Genomic DNA, 21195 nt, shown 5'->3' with positions numbered 1-21195 from the left:
AAATTAAATAATTAAAAATGGGATTCCTAAAGGTCTGTAATTTGTTAGTACTCAGTACATTTGCAGAAAAAGCAAATGTTTCTAAAACTAGACAGCAATAAGGAATCCCAACCTAGATATAAGCTTTACACTTCTAAGCATCTAACCTTACAAATCCCAAATGTTTGGGAGCATACCTGGTTTCTATCACATTACCTGGATTCTCAGTCTTTTCAGTGTCCCCAAACATTTCCCCTATAAGCCAGATTTGGGCTTTTGTAGGTTGTTTTTCTAAATTTAAAACACAGGGATTAGAGAACTCAAAATGTATTTGAAACAGACAAATACTCTGGAGAATTACTGAATGGAAGCTACTTGCTTTTTTTAAAGTGTTCATGAATGTTACCTGGAGGTGACCTGAGGTGAGCAGTTTTCATTTATATTAAAAAAATTAATCAAAACCTATGGCACAAGGCCATATTCTGCTATTTGTAATATGCTAAGTAAACATTTCTAGATATAAGCACAAAGTAAGAATTTCTGTCCTACAATAAGCATCAATATCAATTCCTTTTGTTCTACTCCACTTAAATAGAAGTGGAAATATTGCTGCTAAAGTCCATATTCCCCTCTTTTTCTTAAACGGTCCACCAGGTTTTAACACTATCTTGACATGTCTACAACATACTAAAAATAAATTCAAAACTGAAAGTTTCTGCAAAGACAAACACAAAAAACAAGTTGAGATTTTTTTTTTAAATACAAACACATGGTACAAGTAAAAAGGAAAGCTGAAGACAAATTGATATAAAAATCAGTATTTATGTAAAAAAATAATGCACTGCATATTGTAAAATCAGTCAGTTACAGTATTCACCTTCACAGAGATTTCTACAGTTTTAGGCTTCAAAAGGTTACACAGCAAGGAAAAGAGACCTACATGAGAGGCAGACTGCTTCCTAGATTTCATCCCAAAAATTTATACCCTGAGCCTGCAGGGAAATTAGAAGCAGGATACAAATTCTGCTGAGAGTGGAGTGTTTTTTTGTACTGGTAGAGCATTTGTCCAGCTCTCATGGATCTGGAAGTCAGAGCCAGTCTATCTTTGACAAGAAAACAGCTACAAAAATTAAGTTTCTAAAATGGGGTTGGGATGAAGGTGCAAGTCAGTGAGTGGATCCTCCATGTTCAATACACAGGAACTGTCCTGGAATCCAAAAGCTCACTTTATGAAGACTTCATCTCACTTAGATTATCTAAGTTCATATATACTTTACAAATACATTTCATACCATGCAAGTTTAAATATTTCACTGTAACACTAGAATTCAGAATTTTTCTTCATGGTTTTCTCTGGACAAAAAGTTTTTATTACTCAAAGAGAAGTTTTTCTTTTTTCACTAAGATAATTGGAGGGAACCTAATCCTTACCTGTTTCAAATCACCATCACCCTACTGACAGTAATGCATTCATGTAGTTGAGGGTCTGCCCCAAAACTATTTTAAAGCCATTTCTTAAAAAAATACTATAACAAGATATATTCTCTAAAAAACCCATCTACTACACAGTCTGATGAAGCATCAGAACTCCTACTACAGCTCTTTACTTTCAGTTACTACATACTCTATAATAATCATCAGGTAGTAATTCCTAGTATGGAAATACAACAGCAACAGCTTTCCACCACTGGGCTTTTTTCTATTTCCAAAATGCCCTATAAAGCTGCAAAACCATAACATTTTTAATAAGTATTGGAAGACAAGTTCAAACTGGACTTTTACTTAAAACCCCCTCAGTTCTGCTCTACCTTTTGGTGCTAATGGCTCTATAATGTTGAAACAAATTATTTTTAGTATAAAATTTCTGTATTTACTAACAGAGAAAACCAGTATCACATACTAGACATCAATTTCTCAGAAAGTCGTATTTATAGTGTGCAGTTTACAGCTGAGATAAACAAAACAAGATTGTCAAAACAGTACTTCAACATGTAAGAGATGAACATATAAAGGCACATACAGATTGTCAATGATTACAACACATTTCTTTGACAAGAGGATTTTCTGCACTTGTAAACAACTTTGTTTACATGAAGGCTCACACCTTTAAAGTGAGGTTAGTGCTGCTGACTCAGTTATTGCTACATTCACAGTTTAAGAGAATTTTAAACAATACATGAGGTACACTCCCAAACAGAGCCGTCTTCATTTCTTCCTTGTTCATATATCATTTGATAACTGAATTATGCAGACTACAAGTACTGACCATAAAAGCCAGTAACACCCAAATCACCAGATATGAGATAAACATTAGCACTGATTAAACTTCAAAAAACCAAAAAGTCACCTTTGCAGAAAAAAGTTCTTGTTCTTCATTACATGAATATTTTCTTCATTTTTATGTACGCTAGTAAACTTCTTTTTTCTGGGCACATTAAGAGCCCATCCAAACTGTAATAGAATTCTTGCACCTTTTGACCAGCTATGTTAATTCAGTCTCTTGATGTAACAACTAGGAGTCAAAAATCACCTTCCCTTTGATCTTCTGGCATACAAGTCTCTTATGCTTTGTGTTAGCTGCTTTATGAATACTTTGTATACTCTTCCACAGTATGTATGTGTGGTTTTCTGTAATTCCTGTTCTAGGGGCTGCAGCAGAGAATGAACCAGGTCATCTCCAAATGAATACTGTAAAGAGATTAAGAAAATTTAAGATTAATATTGAAGATTGTTATTACTTAGAGGTATTAAGAGTTTTATAAAAATTATTTTCAGCATCATATTTAGTGTTTATAGGTTTATTCAGTGTTTTCAAGAACTCACATATGCTTCTGAATGCAGTAATTTAACAACACCTATATACATACAGAAGTATATTCTCAGGCTTTCAATAAACCTAACAAGAAAGATTCTTTTAAAATGTTAAGCAAATGAACAGGCAAGGAGGAAATTTAAAATTACCTAACCCAATTAAAAATTTCCAACTATAACATTATTTCTGGATTTGTTTTTTGTTGTATGGTAACTTTCTCAAATGACATATAACCTTTAAATAATATAATTCTTATCAAATTATAATAAAACAGCAGCATAAAAAGTGGTATTGAAGTTTCATTAAACTGAATGATGGTCAAAACATACTATGTTTAACATGGGCATGAAATAAAGTTGTCATTAGCTCAACACTGCAATCTTTTTTTTAAACAAACGATAAGTTAAAACAGCATTTTGAAGTAACATAATTTTGTTCATCTTATTACCATTGAATCAGTAGTGGTTTACGTATTTTCTCTGACATGTTCATGTACAAAATGGGATCATAAATAAAAGGAAATCATTTTTTCTTCTATTTTTGACAATGCTCAAAGGAAACAAAGAAATATTTTTATGGAAATGCAATCACTTTCCCTGCAATGTATTCTCAGACCCCCAAAAGTACTTTTCTTCATTTTTATATCTAAATAAGACAATGTGTAATAAGGCAACATTAAAATATATCCTTGATTTTTGTAGGTTATACACACACAGTAGCCCGCTACATTAAAATGTGCATCAGTGCTAAGTTTTACAGCTCTTCAGTGAGTATGCTGATGTAGTGATAAATAGTTCATTAGATGACTTATTTGCAGAATGAAAAGAAGTTACTGTGCTTAGTGTTTAAAGGAACAGCAACATATTAATACACTGAATTCCTGGAAAAGGTCAAAACACAGCACATAAAAAAAAAATTTTTACAATCCAAATCTAGATACAATTAGGTATTATAGTGTTGCAGTAAATACATACAAACGTTGGGAAGAAGGGAATTTTTTTTGCACTTTAAAGTCTCCAGCAAAATGAAGTTTCTGGTGATAGCTTGTTGAGCCTGGAGAAAGAGATTGTGCCTCTCTACTCTGCACTGGTGTGACCTCACCTTGAGTAAGTAGTGTGTGCACTTTTGATCACCACAATATAAGAAGGATATAAAGCTATCAGTGCCCAAAGGAGGATTACAAAGATGGTGAAGAGCCTTGTGGGAAAGTCTCATGGCAGTGACAATTTCCTCGTGAAGTGGAGGGGCAGGCTCTGATCTCTGCTCTGTGGTGGCCAGTGACAGGACACAAGGGAATGGCCAGGAATGGCCTGAAGTTGTCAGAGTAGGTTTAGGTTGGATATCAGGAAAAAGTTCCTCACCCAGAGGGTGGTCAGGCACTGGAACAGCCTCCCCAGAGAACCAGCCACAGCACCAAGCCTGGTACAGTGCAAGAAATGTCTGGACAATGTCTCAGGCATACTGTGTGACTCTCAGGGATGGTCCAGTGCAGGGCCAGGTATCTGGATTTTAGTGATACTTGTCAGTCCCTTCCTATTCAGGTGTTTCTCAGATGTCCAAACGCTCATGGAGACAGTTTACCAGGTGATTTATTAAATAAATGAGAATAAAGCCTTGCAAATAAACACTGACAACTACAGGCTTTGTCTAAGAACCCTAACCTAGATATAGTCTAGGTATAGATACAGTCTAGTTTCAAAAGATGCTCATCAAACCAGGATCCAAACAATAAAGGAGAAAAAAGTGATAAAACACCTAACATTACATAAAAGAGAAAAAAATTATTTTTCTGCAGTCAAGATGAATATCAACATACCTAAAAAGACATGTACTACTATAGACAAACATACATGAAATAATAAGTACAATGCAAAAGTCACTTACATTTTTTATTGCTTCGTAGACAGCCCTGAAAGTTGGTTGTTTATCATCGTGGTAAACACCTCTATTTCCATGAAGAATAAATATACCCTCTTCCTCAGCTGCCTTACAATTGCTTCCATAGATGCAGTGGTCAGGCCGGTAATTCCATTGGCAAGGAAAGACATAAAGACTTTCTGTGTGGAAAAATGAGAGCTCTGGGTTAAGCATCAAAATTGTTTCAGGAAATAAACCAATCTTCTCTTTACTTATTTAGGACAGCTTTATAATTTCTGTACAGTTGTTTTGAAATCTAACAGTCAATTACACTCTAGCAAGCTCCATCACTGTCTCTCAAATGCTTTCAGAGAATTAAAGAAGTGAATAATTCCTTGAATGCTTTCACCCAAAAGCCTGCTAATTGAATATTTTCCTGGATTTTTTTTTCCACAGAAAAGAAAACTTCATAATGTAAGGCTGAAAACCAATGTGGATTTACCTGGGTTGTGAAAAAACATTATGTTCAATAGGTCCTGATCACCCCATGTTATGTTCAACTTGTATTTCTTCAGTAGTGGCATCAGAATTTCTCCCCATTGTAAACGGACTGGTGTCATATCATTCTATTAAACAAAACAAAGCAAAACACACACATTCAGCACAGTTATACCTATAGGGAAGGAAATGCCTCAAAAGTTTGCAGCAACTTGCACTTGAAAGGTACAAATCTCAAATGTTGGCTTCCTTTTAAGCCAACAAGCCTAAGGAAACTAGTTATGGACATTTCTAATATGCTTTATCTCTCAATGATCAACTTACAAAAAAATTCCCTCTAACATCTTAAGCCAAGAATTCTAAGAATAGCAATAGATTTTTTATACAGCAGTAGGATCTAACATTAAAACTGTATTTAAGTCATGCAGCAAGTAGATGGGGAGTATTTCAATATCCACACATCATGCAATTTCTCTCTTTATCACAGAGTTATTATATAGGCTCTAATGCTAACTGCAAAAATTTGAACCAGTTCAAAATAAAATTAATTCCTAAATAGTTACAAACACATACATATAAAAATACTGACTACAAAGGAGTGTACAAAAATGCAGAAATCCTTCAAAGGTTTTCAGAAGCATTTTCATCAAGTTGAACTTATTTTTTTTAGTTACTGAACTTGAATTTCCACATCAACAGGAGAACTTTTCACTACCAAAAGTCAGCTGTTACCAAATTCCTGAATTCTTGATTCAGCAGAATCACTTCAAAAGAAAAGCAGTTCCTCTAAGGTTCTGGTTGAGGAGCAGCTACTTGGAGTAAACTGTCCTACACTGAATTCCATGTTAACAAAGGGATTCAAAACTGCAGTTTAAATGGTTACATATTCCAAAGATAATATCTTATCATTACACCTTATTTAAGTTCAACTAGAACAGAAAAGGAAAAAAGCTGCTCACTTTGTACCCTGTACTTCACAGTTTTGAGAGTGTGAATGCAATAACAAGTCCCATAGTGAGAAAATTCCTGAACAAGTACAAGCACTGTACTTTTTCTTCTTTTTAAGAAAGAAAAAACAAAAAAAAAATACATATTAAACTCCATTATAGTTTGGGATATGCACATAGGAATATCATGTTAAGGAGACAGATTACCAAGAGCAAAATACTCAGTTTAAGATTTACAGCATCAAAGACTTCTTTCTCTGAGTTTCACACTCACAAAGTAGAAAGTGCACAAAATTGCAGTTCAGTTTTTACTCTTCCCTCAAATCATTTCAGCCATCAAATATGAAGGGCTTTCAGAACTGAAGACTAAACCAAGAAATACTACAGGATTTCAGACAAGAATTAATACAGAAAAAGATCTATACCTTATATTATGCAAGAAGCCAAACAGAATATTGCAGTCCCTTCTCTCCTAAAAAATTTATGATTATGATTGCCTGCAAGTATTCGATGAGTGCAGGCATAGGAGATGCACAAGAAAATTCCCTGCTAGTATGAATTATCATTAAATTAAGTGCAAAGTGACTAAATGAAATAAAACACAGGCTTTAAGACTAAGCTAAAACCTTCCAAAAAAGCAAATAAGTAAGACTCATAGTCAATAAAGATTACTCCCTCACCTGAAATTTGCAATTCACAGAATACTGACCTAAGGTTTAAGTTTAGATAAAATCCTAAGAATTAAAAGCAGAATTAATTTAGCTCACTCATACCAGGCAAATAATGGTAAGAGAACATACAGTAATAATATAATTTCAGAGAAATACATAGAAATAGCAGTTTAATCTGTTAAAGTCATTATTTAATAGAATTTTCTTTTCACACATAGAGTTTTAATAGCAGCAAAATCCAGAGGATATCCCAAGAAGATGCAAAGCAGGTAAGAACATTTATCACATAGTCAGATGTCTCGAAGCAATACTACTTGACAAATAATGCTGTCAGATTTAAGAACTGGAAATTGCAGTATTTCCATAAACTTTGCATAAATAGAAAAGAGCTACATATTAATAAAATAGCAGTGATATATAATGACACCAGTGTAGGAGCAAGAGAAACTACTTGCATAATGACTTGTTTTCCTGCTTTAAAATATTCCATTGTAACTTGCAGTGAGGTGAAGCAGCCTGAGAAGTAGGATGCTAATAGAACTGCTTTTCAGAAGTTAATCAAGTAAAAAAACTCAAAGAAAAAATGTTACAATAATTTTAAAATTACCAGAATATAAGCCTTCTCTCCAGTATTCCACAATATGCAAAGAATGCTAGCGATGTGAGAAAAAAAAAAAATAACAAATCATAGTAGGCATTTTTGTGATGACATCAAATTGATACACACAGGTTCTTAAGATATCTCAAAAGTCTAGTTTACTTGAGCAGAAGAAAATGTGTAAGAACAAAATAAATGCAGGAACATTGAAGTATTTTCTCACATTTTGGGCTGGGTTTTCGTATGTTTGTTTAGCTTGGTCATTACTCATTTTTGGAATTTCTGTCAGGCCAAGTCTGAAGTCAGACTTAGAAAAGCTGTCACATTCAGCCTTTACTTTTTTCCTAAATTCTAGGAAGAAAATAAAAAGCTGAAGAAAAATTCTCAAATCACACACAGCACTATCTAAACAAACTGCAACTGTGTGCCACAATCAACTTAAATTTCCTTAATGCCAAGGGAGAGCCAGCCCTCTTCCTTCTAGTTACATGATTGTACCCTGTTCCTGCACTAATAGTGTAGTGCTAACACTTAGTGCATGTTTTTGTAAGCTGATTTACTTCAATAACCCAGCAGAAGGATTTCTTTTTTCTACCATTAGCAAATCAAATTAAATCACAGAAAGGACTGAACATCAAAGGCTATGTCCCAGTAACTAAGAAAAGCAGGGAAAACAGCTAAGGTAAAAGACAGGAACCTTCCTTTCAGAAGTAATTTGGTTTTGTGCAGTCTCACCATATTTCTTGAAACAACAGCCCTAAGCAACACTGAATGGTAAAAAAAAGGGTTATAATGGTTTAGGTCACAGAAGCTGTGAGAACTTTGTTTTTATTTCTAAAGCATACCCATAAACCTCTACTTTGCACACTCTATTTGAAGCTAATTTACTTGAGGCTTGTTTGATTTTCTAAGAGCTTGTTCCCTTCCTTGACCACCTGCATCTCAGGCATCACAACTAACCTTTTTAATAGATGTGACAAGTCATTCCTCTCTATTCACATTGCCTCATTGGTATTTTTGCTAAAAAGCACCATGCCTGTAGCATTTGCTATATCTCTTACATTTAAAAAAAATCTACATCTATATCTATACAATTTTTTAAAAAGTCACCTACTGTTACCGCTTTCATATCCTACAAATCTTGAATGCTTCACATTCCCATCTTTCAATTGCTGCTTAGCAGACATGTAGGCACTAACCATCAGAAGTTTCATTATGAATTCTAGTCTCATGTGCAGTTATGCAGGATAATGACCACACTATAGGCAGTAACACATCTGTGCATGCACATATATCTGTATACAAGCATACACATGCGTGCATTTAGTGCATGCATGTGTGACATACATACACACAGAAACTCACAACAGGCAAGACAAATGAGATAGGACCAGAAGAACAACATCCATTAGGCACCAGTGACAGCCAAGGAGCTGGGATGCTTGTCTGAAATGGCCTGCCCTGACAGTCCTGAGAAGATTGAAGCTTGAATAGGTAAGTATAAAAAATTACTTAATCCTGGAGCAGTACATGGAACTACAGCTTATTGCTACCCAGATGAACACCGGCTAAAGTCTCTGGTTCTATTTTTTTTTATTTATACATCTTCTGGATCCTTCTGACTCTTAAAAATCAATGTGCTGACAGAAGAAAGATGTTAAAGGCCTCAAGCGGCTCAGCTTGTAATTTGGGCCACAACAGACAAAGAACCCACAGTTTTAAATCCATAGCACTGGAGGAATATCCTGACCCAAAACTTCCACTTCAGATAAATGCTCTACTGCATCATGCAGAAAGGTCTACAGGCATCTTTAAAGAGACACAAAAATTCCCAGAATTTATATACTCCTTGAAGAATTTGTGGAGCCTCCAGGAGGAATATAAACAAATTCACACCTTCCCATAACACAATGAAGCATTTTCTATTTCTACTGCATTTCACTGGAATAGTTAATGGGACACAATATGAAAATGTTATCTATAAGGTCCAAAAGCATCTGCAGTGTCACTGGCAAAGGGTATTAGGACAATCTCTACCCCTGAATTTGGTCTACCTCTCTTCCAAAGGTTTGAGAATAGTAGCACCTCTGCTATGAGTCACAAGGAAAGTCATACACTCTCAGGCCCACTGTGTTCAGCTACACTAAATTCTTTTCCAAGTTTTGCTTTGATGTCTGCAATTTTTTCCTATTCTCTTTAGAATAAGACATTCAAGGAACCTGAAGATGAAAACACAGTCTCTGAAAGTTTCCACAAACAGTAGTTTTTGTAATAAAGCTTGTGCATCTTCAGGGATTGTGATGCTCTGCAAACTTGTGGGATCATACTCTGGGTACTAAGGGAGAATAAACTAAATGGTTCCCCCGGTCTCTCAGCCCTGATCTCACAGAATCACAGAAAAAATATTCTAGCCCACTAGAACCATGGCAAAGTGCAGTGTTTCATTTTGAATTTCAAAATACTCATTAATTATTTCACTTAATTAAATCTTTTTAGGTGTATATATATACACACTTAAATTGGAAGAAAACACCAGTTTTAAGTGTTAAGGAGAAAGGATTTCATGCTGCCCTCTAGAAAAGTACCACTCATTTTATTGAAAATTTAGTATCCTACATAATCTGTATGCTTTTGAAAATTCTAACTCCAATTTTACCAAAAATGCATAAAGTTTCCAATGAATTGATAACCTAAGTTGTGCTGAGAAGCCAATCCAGAATTCTGGCACAGTATGAATAAAAGGCAAACTTTATCTTAGTGTTTACCACTACTGAAAATAAATTCCTATACAAAAATGCACATATAAGATACATATATATAGCTTTCAATCCCATGTTTTTCTCTTGATACTTTTCAGTATTATGATTTCTCCATATGCTATAATCAGTAAAACAAATAAAGTAGACAATGCAAGATTTCACTGATGATATCTATATATATATAGTGATGATAAATAAGTTTTCTTAGAGAAACTGCAGCCATATACTACAGTTATTATAACTTTCTACTTTTAACTACAACTGATATAACCGTTCTCCATTTCTCTTAAATTCTCTGAATCTCCTTCAAGAAAAATGCATAGCAAGAATGCTAGGATGAAAGCTGCTCATTACACTGGAAGTGGGGGAAAATTAATGTCTACTGTAAGTTTATATTGCTCCTCTTTTATGGATGTATCTTCCAGAAGTTTTTGATGCATGATTATTTTTCCCTCATCAAACTTCTCTAAACAGAGATGCACTTTCTCCCAAGCATAATCACACAGCACAGCTTTTGTACTTGTGCTTCAAGTACACAAGAAAAACTTTAAGTCTTAGAAGCAATGATCATTTCTACTGCTGTGTGCACTGATTCCATGCATGTAGTAGTAGCTGCTTTCATGATGAACTTCTTAGTCTACAAAAACTAGGACTTCAAAGCAAATAAAAAGATACTCAAGGTAATAATCACCTGGCTACAATGGAAAAGATCAAAATTTGGAAATCTTCATTTTCAACAACTTACTAAATGTTTTAGTGCCACCTTCTGGTCATACAACTACACACATTTTACAAGTTTACAATTACTATTTTTCTGGGATGCCTGTAGTGAAGAAATAATGTGGACATATCTATTGGCAAAAGTAATTTACAGAAAATTGTGTCAAGTCAAAGGATCTCGCAGGACTAAGAAAAATTAAATCAAACACACTTGAAATTCAAGAAGTACAAGTCTTACAGTGAATGACACTTAAAAATAGATACTATTTTAAGCACAGTGTACTTTGAGAATATTATTACAATCACAGAAAAAACATTCTGAAAAGTACATATGAATATGAAACAGAAATAGAATAAAAGACAGAAATCCACTGAAAATACAACTGAGGCAACACACATACCTTGAAATATTTTCTTCTGATACGTGTCATATTCATTAGCATGACTCCAGAATTAATTCCAGTTACTCCATAATAGGGATGTCTAGCAAAACGATTATACCACCCAATACGAGGCTCTTCATGCTCTGGTGCCATTGCAGCGATTTGTGTGGAGTTGAACTTTCTCAGAAAAGACCAAATATCATCAACAGGCCTCAAAAACAAGATGTCAGTATCAACATACAGTAGAGAATCCACATTTTTGAGGATTAACTGTGAGGAAAAGAAATTTAAAACCAAAGTTTTACGTTTTATCGAGCTTTTCTTCATCAAGCACAAGAAAGTTTAACAAATTTTTGCTATATGTGAATAAATTCACTTTACACTGACAGTTTGCATTCAATAAATTTGTCATCATTCCTTTTTCTCACATTTTATAGAATTTTTTAGAGGGAAATGAGTTTTATATAGATCAGGAATCAAAGGCACTCATTCTACACTTTATATGCCAGGGCTCCTTAGGTGGAGGCCAGGTGTAATGCTGCTCTAACAGGAGGAGCTGCTCTCTTGCTCCTGCTCCCTTGCTTTCCCATGCAGCTAATCAAACAAGTGTTAGGAGCCCATCTTTGGGAGAGAGCTGCCATTGCTCTAATTCACCCTTCCTGAAGTATGTTTTCTGAAGTGTCTTAGAGGAGCATATGCACAAAGCACTGGCAACAATAGCCCATTTCTTGTTTCCTTTTCTCTAGCACTTCTCAGACCCACGCACGCAGGAGACTTTCCAACAGAATGAGATGAGGTGTGATAAATCCATCTTACCTCTGAGATGATGACATGACCTATACCTCTCTCTGAGGATACTGTGCCATAGTGCAGCAAGTGAGAAAAGAACTTTTATTCCATAGGGTACTAATGCCACAGAAGAAAGTTAAATTCAGAGTTTTTTTGGATGTCATAAAAGATAACTTTAAGGAGTAGTAGTAGTTCTTCATTTAAAATCAAAGAGAAATCAGATTAACAAGGACAGTTTGATGCTTCATAAACAGACTTCTGGCTTGTCTTTTGACAAAGTAACTTACTGGCAAAAATAGTCTTTGTGAAGCACACGGTTTAAACAATTTCTTCCATTCTGCTGCACTCTCAGATGGAAATGTTATTGGATATAATGTGTAATTAACTCTTCCTTCATAGGGGAATTCATCAAGCTATGTGAAAATAAGAAATCACAAAAATTATTTCATTTCATTTCTATTACATAAAAAAAAAAAAAATTCACCATTCAAATTTATACTTGAACATAAGTGCAATGCCTCTTTTCCATAATAGAAATTTAAGAATTTGTCAACTAATCAAAAGACTTGAACAACAAGTGGCACCTACAGGCCACTATAAAGAAAACACATATCAGATCATAAGCAAAATGAAGAAGAAGCAAAATAAATTAGTACTTATAGAAAGTAAGTATATCAAAACTCGTCCCCTTTAACTAGTTACCACAGAACAAATACCAACAAAAACTTTCCAAATTAAATCTTACTGCAGTTTTGCTATAGCTATTGTTAGCATAAGAGTGTATATAAATTAACATGTGTAACATACTAATGTCACAGTTAATATGACTTTTTAAGCACAAGAATAGTAAACTCCTCCACAGTTATAACCTCACAAGCTTTTATAACTTCTACTGAAGTCATAATGTAATTATGTTTCAGTTTCATTAACTGAAATATGCTAAAATTAGACACCACCGTATCTACTATATTCAAAAACTGGTCTTCCACTTTCTCTAAACAATGTAAGACTGACTCATGCTGTAAGCACAGAGACAAAAAAAAGGACAGATCTCTAATTTCTTCTGTTAAAGCCAACTCTAAACAAGCTCACACAAAGTAACTGGTCTGCATTCAGAACATCATGCTTGTATTTAACAGATTCAAGATAACAAATCAAAGTTTTAGTCTGTCTCTAGGAGAAACTCTAGTATCAGCAGCTGGCAATCCTCTACAGAAAAAAAATTCAAAGATCCCAATCCAACTCTAGGAATGCCTTATTACCTTATTTTTAGATTCCTGCATTTCTGCACTCTATCAAACAAGCAGAAGAACTGCTGTATATTGCACTACAAATTGTGCTACAATTTGATTGAATACATTTTTGAATACTTACTATGTCTTTGAAACTCTCATGCAATTGGTCTTCAGCAAAAATATGAAAATGGAGAGGTTTGATGCTGAAAATAATGGCTGATCTCAACATAGTAACAGTCTCCTCCAGTCTTTCACCACAGGCCACCACTGCTAGATGCATTTTCTCAGAAGGATGTGTTTTCGTATAATCATATCTGATACAAAAATATTTTTTCATTTTACATTATTTCTAGCACAGACTTGAAGAAAAACCACTATTTACTGTAGCAAGTAATTAACAAAATACCCTTTATCATACTTAAACCAGCAAACAGAACATGCATTACAGCATTACACTTCATATGTATATTTACATTTAACTTGAACCCTTCTCATAATCACTCCCACCATCCCAGCCTACCAGGGGAAAAAAGGTCTAGAGGATCTATACACAAATATTTGTTCTTTACAATCTTTCTATTCATTATAACAAGGAAATTCATCAAAATGGCTATGCTAAAAGAAAGACTACATGAAGTTACATGAAAATATCAAAGCCTGACAGCATATTAAGTCAACACATGGTTTTTCCCCTTTCCCTGGACTAATTACAGACATAGGAGAAAATGACAAATACAGTAACATTGAACTCAGCAATGTAAGTGAGATAACACCTACTTTCAAGAAGTTCTGTTAAGAACATTTTTGACTGATCTGGGTTTTGTCCATTTGCTGCTCAGTAAGTCCTTTTTTGCCAAGCACACCCCTCAGTGCTTCTCCCAAGCACTGACAAAACACCAAAAGCTTTCTCCTGTCCTTCTGTCTTGCAGGAGAACAATGTGGGCTGGATGGGGGGAAACCCATAGCTCAGATGGCCTTGTGGGATGTCCTGGTGCTCCCAGTGGTTCTGGAAATCCCTCAGGTACACTGACCACACACACTGTCCATGGCCTTGAGGCTAAATTATTGCAAGGAGTAGGATTGGGAAATCCTTTATTCCTGAAGACACCTGGGCAAGTTATTGTGAGATGTGCCTGGAATGCATTATACAGGGCACATTTTAATGTTATTTCACCACTTTAATATAATAGACTGAAATTGTCACCAGGTAAATACCATTAGCTTGGTGTCAACACAGTGGGTGTACTAAAAATCTCATGGATTTCATGATTTAGTCAGAAAAGCTTTCATAGCTATTAAACATACATAATTCAAAGCCCATCTGCAAAACAATACCATGCACTTGAGCTGTATGAACAGACTATGGAAGGGTATCTGAATGTTTAAATTACAAGTTTTAATGCCAAATTATACACATAAAACAAATTCTGAAGTTAGAAAACACTTTACCAAACTAATAACAATAGAGAAATGCAGGACAAATCACCCACTCTTAAAAACTTGTTGAAGAGAGACTCTTTAAAACAGAAATTACCAGATGTGATCTTAGCACATAATCTCCACTCAACCATGTAAATACATACAAGTTTTCCTTTAAATTTCCAATAGATAATATGCAAATATGCCTCTTTACTTTAGGGCACAGAAGAGCTACACATATTATTTTCCCTTCCATAAGGCAAAATGTAAGCAAAATTATCACCATAAAACTGCTGAATTTTAATGCCATAAATAATTGCTGCATTTAAAAAACATTCTAAGTTTTGAAATAATTTAATGCCCTGGAACTATAAAAAAATTGTTTTTTCAATCTTAAATCAGAGATTTAAGATTAATAAAAATTTAATTAGATTATGTAGCCAGTCTTAAATCAAGATTTGGGGCATTACTAAAAATTGCATGAATGAAAGACCTCATATATTGGATTTAGATCCAAAATAGGGCACCTAAATGAAGATGCTATCCTCAACTGTGTCCAAAGTCTCATTAAAGCTAACAGAGATCTAGTGAGCATGTTATGGAGTATAGAGAGTAATTCATCTTATTTCAAAGTAAGCATCTAAGGCTTGAATTTATTTTTAACATAGGTATAGTGCCATTTATTAAGTTCTATAATATCCCACTTGATCTCCAGATGCCAAGAAGACTGAATATTTCAAAGATCATTTTGTGCTTATTAGTCTTAAAAAGATGTCTAGGATATCCAAGTGCTTCCTGATTAACACCAACCACATACATCACAGCAACTAAATGGCTGTTCACCTGATCATCCTCTATGGCCTTTCTGGTTTAGTGACTGTTTAAGACCTACCTGACATAGACACCAATATGCAGACCTCTATATTCAGGTGATTTAATCTGCAGATTGAAACCTCTTATAAATCTTGAAGCAAAATCTGAAAATTAGTTCAGATTAACACATTCAGAGAAAAATATCTGAAATATCATTAAGATATGTCCATTCAGACCTTTATACGTAAAGCTAATTTAAATATTACACCATGTAGCAGGTAGTAATGTAAAAAACACAATGGAAGCTGAATATGATGAGGGTAGTTGAAACCCAGAAATAAATACACTACCAGAGTGTGAACAAGCTGCAAGCAGCAGATTAGCCTCATCACTAATCCACTGAAAAGGGAATTACAATAATTAAGCCCTGAAGTCATGAGAGCCTACAGTGATATTGCAAGGTCATGTGATAAATAAGGGCAAAACCTACAAACTGCACAGCTGAAAGTCAAGCTCCTGAACTACAGGTAACATACAGCTTTCCATGAATAAAGTATGACAAAAATTATGCTGAAGAAACTCTAAAATGCACTAGGATTCCAAGACTATATTTTATTATTTCTACATCTAGTGACCTCTGTGAACAAAAAAAACATTTCAAGCCACACAACAAAAAACTGACTGATCAAGTTATAAAGCTTTTCTTATAGTCACTTTGTTCACACGAGCTCTTACATAATTTCAGACTTAGTGAGTTTCATTTCTTTTAGCTTGCGCTTTAAAATTATTTATTTAAATGAAAAAAAAAATTAGAAAGAGTTAACAAAAACAGAATTTCAGCTCGTACCAAATGGGAAACAGCTGGACTCAGATCCATAAATTCACAAGATAAAGCTTTATCCCTGAAGCAGATGGAGCAAGAAGCTGTTGGAAAGAACAGGCCAGCATTCCCCCTGCAGACTCTCCAAACAAAGGGAATGAGACATATTAGATGTACTAAGGCAGAAGTTAGGAGACTCCAGGACTGTGGTCCTTACTCCAGATCCATAAAAAGGCATCCTTTAGTGACTGTAAGCTGCACTTGGCTTCCCTGCATACAGACCACTGGGAACCACAGCCTCCCTTTCAGCAACCAGGCCTCAGTGCTGCTCCTCTCCCTTTCACATACACCCATCCACTGCCAGAGAGAAGTCCTATCCCATCTTCATCCAGGAACACAGTTTACCAATAACCCTCAGCTGCCAGCACCTTTCATGCATTTCTTCTCTTCCTGATGGAGAGGCAGCATGAAGTGTAAATTGTTCAGCAGAGTTTATCAACTGGAGCTCTGCAGTCTCACCTTCAATGCAAAAGTGTTCCATGCACAGAGCCAATTATGTTTTTCATTACTTGTTTCACTCCTTTTTTCAATATTATGTCTACATGGCTTTAGTTTTTCCACTAATTTCTTCCCAAATTTTCTGCCTTCAATTGCTCCCTTCTTTTCCATCTCTCTCCATCTTTCTCCACTGCAGTTAGGCATGCAGCTACCTCACAGTAGGCAGGGAAAGGAAAACTATGCTCCTTTAGATAACTGGTCCAGTATCTGTCATGATCAAGTGACACAAGATCTTCAATAATTGAAGATCTTCAACTATCTTCAATAATGTCCTATCAGAGTTCTATCTCCTGCAGGAGAAAAAAAAATACCTCTGGTAATTAAAATGGAAGAGAAAAAAGGCATCTGTAACCCAGCAAAAGATACTGAACAGGACACCATGAAAGGATTTGAGTCTTAGGAAGAAATAAGAGAATTTTATTTTTGTGAGGATACTAATTACATGTGAGAGATAGGCACACTAAAAATAAAACACTTGAGACAGACTTCCACACATACTCCCATGAGTTTAGGAAACACATTTAAAACAATTCACTTTTGACAATGTGAGTAAAAAACATATTTTAAAACATGCTACTCAGCAGCAGCAAAAGGCCAGGTACAAGCCTTGCCTGAAATATTTCTGTGCCAAGTGTAGACCTTCATCCTAAACTGATTAATTCTGCTGTTAATAACCTCTGGGAGAAGAACATAGGTGGATATCCTCAGTGAATCTGCTACAAGGCTTTCCAGAGCCTGTCTGTCAAGACACTGCCTTGTATTTAAAGATGTTTACCATGACACATTGTATATTAAATTAGCATTTCTAGGTCAATTACAATTATGAAGCTGCAATTTCATAGTAAGCTACAGAGGTATGTTTTGACAGGTTACACTTTTCTAGAACTGTCATAGCATCCCAGCTGCACTTCCTTGGGGAAAGAAAAAAAACACAACAAAAATTTTATTGGCACTAAAATACCCACCAACTCCACAAAAAGCTTAGCTCTGTCCTTTAGACTTGACACAAGATACTGGACTAGAGGTCACCTTTATTTGTATAAAGTAAAGTTCTCCTATTCTCACATAACACATGGAAAGCAGGTGAGAGGGTACCAAAAACCTCAGGAACATCCTGTATATAGTTCCATCTAATTTGGTGTAATAGAAGTGGTTTTCATCATTAGCATTAGAAACATTAGAAAATGTTACTTATTTTCACTAAACTATGCAGGGAAAGTATTTTCATATAATCAAACTGTAGTATTTCAAAGCTGGCACCACAATATACCTCAGAAAATCAAATGTAGATATGTAAGTGCAATACAGAGGGCTTACTTACTGCATCCTTTTTGCTTTTAATGCCCAGTTTTATATAAATCAATTAACCACTAAGAAGCCTAACCCAGTCACCAGAAAAAATACAAAGCAAATAGGCAGAGGTAGAAGGCAGCAAAGCTACACTGATTAAAACGCATCTGTTAAATCACTCACTCCCACACTTATTACAAGTAGGATCAAGGTAACTACAGATATTATCTGGATCTGAAAGTGAAGGAAATCCTAGTGTTTACCTAGCTTAATGTTCTACTGCATCACTGCATGAAAAACATGCCATAATCAAGAGCTTACTTTGTAAAAATACACTTATGATACCACTGCATATGATGTCCAAATGTAATCTACCCAATGCCAATTCAAGTAGTAGATTAGGTTTGAAGTTAAAATAAATGAGTAATTTTAAATTAATTATATAAATAGAAGACCCATTCTCCAATGAGCCAGATAGTTCAGAGTCACTCCTTTTTTAAGAACTATCAAAATTCATCTCAATATAACTGTACTACATGAAGCTCAATATACCCAAATACTTAGTGAAAATTTCTACTTTAGCAGGCAACACAAGTTAAAACCCACTTAGCTGCAACATCCAATAACTGAAATCAACCTGATCAGATAGCCATAGTAATGACCCCTAAGAATTTCTTCTTAGTCAGGCCCAGTAGGAAATAAGCAGCCACACCAGCTAGACAACACTGAGTACATTGAAAGGTGTACTAGAAAAGAAAAGCATCACCTAGACCATGCAAAATTTGGGCCTCATGTTATCTTTATCAGCATTTTGAAAGTTTTGATAAAATCAATAACACTGTATGTAAAAGCAGTCTCATGCTTCCTCTGTCAAGGTGAAAGCTAACAAACACTCTGTGCCAGAAGCACAACAAATGACATTCTCAATAAAGTTGATAATCAGAATGGTGGTGAAAAAATGTGGGTGCAGGATAGCTACAAAGTCCTTCCCACATACAGCAAAAGCAATTGATCTTACACTGACTGATTAACTTGAAGATCCTTACTATTCATTATTAGAACCAGGACCTGTTCAGAGTTTATCAATTTCAAATGATCTTCAACTACTGCATGACTCAAACTGAAGTTTATATACACATCTCTCTTAAAAATGTTCCAAATTCCTCTATATGTCTCCAACATTTCTATCACACATACTTGAATCTTAAAAATCCATATAACATGAGTTTTCAGTTAATACACTCGGAGCTACTTAGAGGAAATAACATAGAAAGCTGCATTTCAAAAGTGTCTATGCCAACTTCTCTCAGGGGTAAACAAATCCCTGTGGTTCTGATATCCAGAAGAAAAAAGCTAAGTGCAATTACAAGTCAGAAACAAAGAGATAAAAAACTAAGTTTTTTCAACAAAAATTCTTAAATATCCAAAAGCTCAAAATGTTTTAAAAATTTCAGTGGAAAATGGAAAGGAGACATTCTGAGATAAATTTTATGACCGTACTATTAGCAAAGATTTCCAGCTGTATGATCTGCTCTTCTAAACAAACTCATTTGTTTAGTTTATTAAAACAGCAAGAATAGAACATCAGAACATCCATTTCTCATTCCAAGGTTCCACTTGTCTCAAGCCTGACAGAATATCCAAAAATGAAGTTTTCTGCTATTTTTGTGCATTATTTTGTATTCATGGACTTCTTCATGCTTCTTGGGGTCAGAAGACAGTAAGACCCTCTCCTCTCTCAGCACTACAAGTGTTAGACTGGCCCAGATATTCAAGGATTAAATGAAGCCTAGAATCACATCCTGTCTCTCCACCTAGCATAAACTAAGCCCCTACATCCTCAATCACAACAGCATTTAGTTTATCCCACTGTGCTAAACTTCATAAAGCTGAACTCCCAACAGCTAACCTAGAAGGAAAAAAAAAGTTGTTTAAGTCTACTCAAATAACTAAATCTGCCTAACAAAGTCAGGTGAATCCCTATGGATTGACACAGTATGGACTGCTACCAATGGCAATGAGAAAACTCAGCAGCCCCAAATTGCAGATGAACTTCACTAACAGAATAAAAATCAATCTAAGTAATGTCTTCAAGGAATTTCTTGACAACTGATGAGCTTAAAAAGCACTGACAACACACAAGCAGAGAAGAGTAAGCAATCTAAAGCCTTTCCCATAATCATAATTTTCAAAAAAATATAAAATCTTGTGAAGCTAAACATTTTTTTCCTTATACTAACAGGAAAAGATACCATATCAAAGGATGATCAGCAAAATTTCAAATGTAAGAAAAATTGACTTGCAACTTTAGTTATAGACTGAAGAGAACTATGCAGGTTAGAGAAGAACTTGATAAGTAGCTTACTTCTTTTCAAGCTACCTATGTAATGTGACAACCCAAAGCATCTGAGTCACTTTAACATACCAAATGTTAAAGAACATTCAAAACTATCTCTTCAGTGCTTCTGGATGGAGTAAATTCTTAAATTCTATAAGACATGTAACTTGAATTTCAAAAATAAATATGTAATTACTAAGCATATCATTTTATTGCAAATTATATCATGGGTATTAGAGTGCAGCAAATTTTATTTTAGGAAAATAATTTATCATTAACTGTTCAGACTATATTCAGACAGGCTTTTAACAGATATTAGCAAGTTTCTATTTAATGAAGCAATAGAATTGAAAAAATCTATTCTTGGTAGTAACATTTGAGTCTACAATTCCAGAAGATAATGTAACAAGAAAAAAAAACCATGTGAAGTAATCAAGATATTTTGTTTTGTCACATTGCTAAGGAGCCAAAAAATATCAGCTACATCTGTCTGCAATCAAACAATACAGTACTATTTAACAACATCCTACCTAAAAGCAGCTTCCCAAAAGCAGTTCATTCCACAAACATCAGAGGGCAGCATCCAATAGGAATTCCAGAAAGATACAGACAAATTCTGACACCTAACAGAATAAGACAAAAATAACCTATATAAATGTTACTGATTTTATGGCAGACTTAAATGGAGAGTCTCCTAGCTCAAGCATAA

General features: G+C 34.8%; 1 protein-coding gene across 2 annotated transcripts in view; it reads right to left on the bottom strand.

The window, feature by feature from the left end:
- Window positions 1-781: 781 nt before the first annotated feature.
- The window catches only part of GXYLT1 (glucoside xylosyltransferase 1), a 237383-nt gene continuing 216969 nt past the window's right edge, over window positions 782-21195 (bottom strand). The window contains exons 3-9 of one of the 2 annotated variants that reach the window (XM_079304697.1): window positions 21017-21109; window positions 13388-13562; window positions 12301-12426; window positions 11243-11494; window positions 5151-5274; window positions 4676-4848; window positions 782-2667 (exon numbers count right to left, since the gene is read on the bottom strand). In XM_079304697.1, coding sequence (XP_079160823.1) covers window positions 2506-2667; window positions 4676-4848; window positions 5151-5274; window positions 11243-11494; window positions 12301-12426; window positions 13388-13562; window positions 21017-21109 — 1105 coding nt within the window. In that variant the 3' untranslated portion in view covers window positions 782-2505. The remainder of the gene's footprint in view (window positions 2668-4675; window positions 4849-5150; window positions 5275-11242; window positions 11495-12300; window positions 12427-13387; window positions 13563-21016; window positions 21110-21195) is intronic. The other variant, XM_079304698.1, reaches the window with a different exon arrangement.

Source organism: Erithacus rubecula (assembly GCF_903797595.1).
Source record: "Erithacus rubecula genome assembly, chromosome: 4".
NCBI classification, from domain to species: domain Eukaryota; kingdom Metazoa; phylum Chordata; class Aves; order Passeriformes; family Muscicapidae; genus Erithacus; species Erithacus rubecula.
This window is presented reverse-complemented; position numbering and strand designations above follow the sequence as displayed.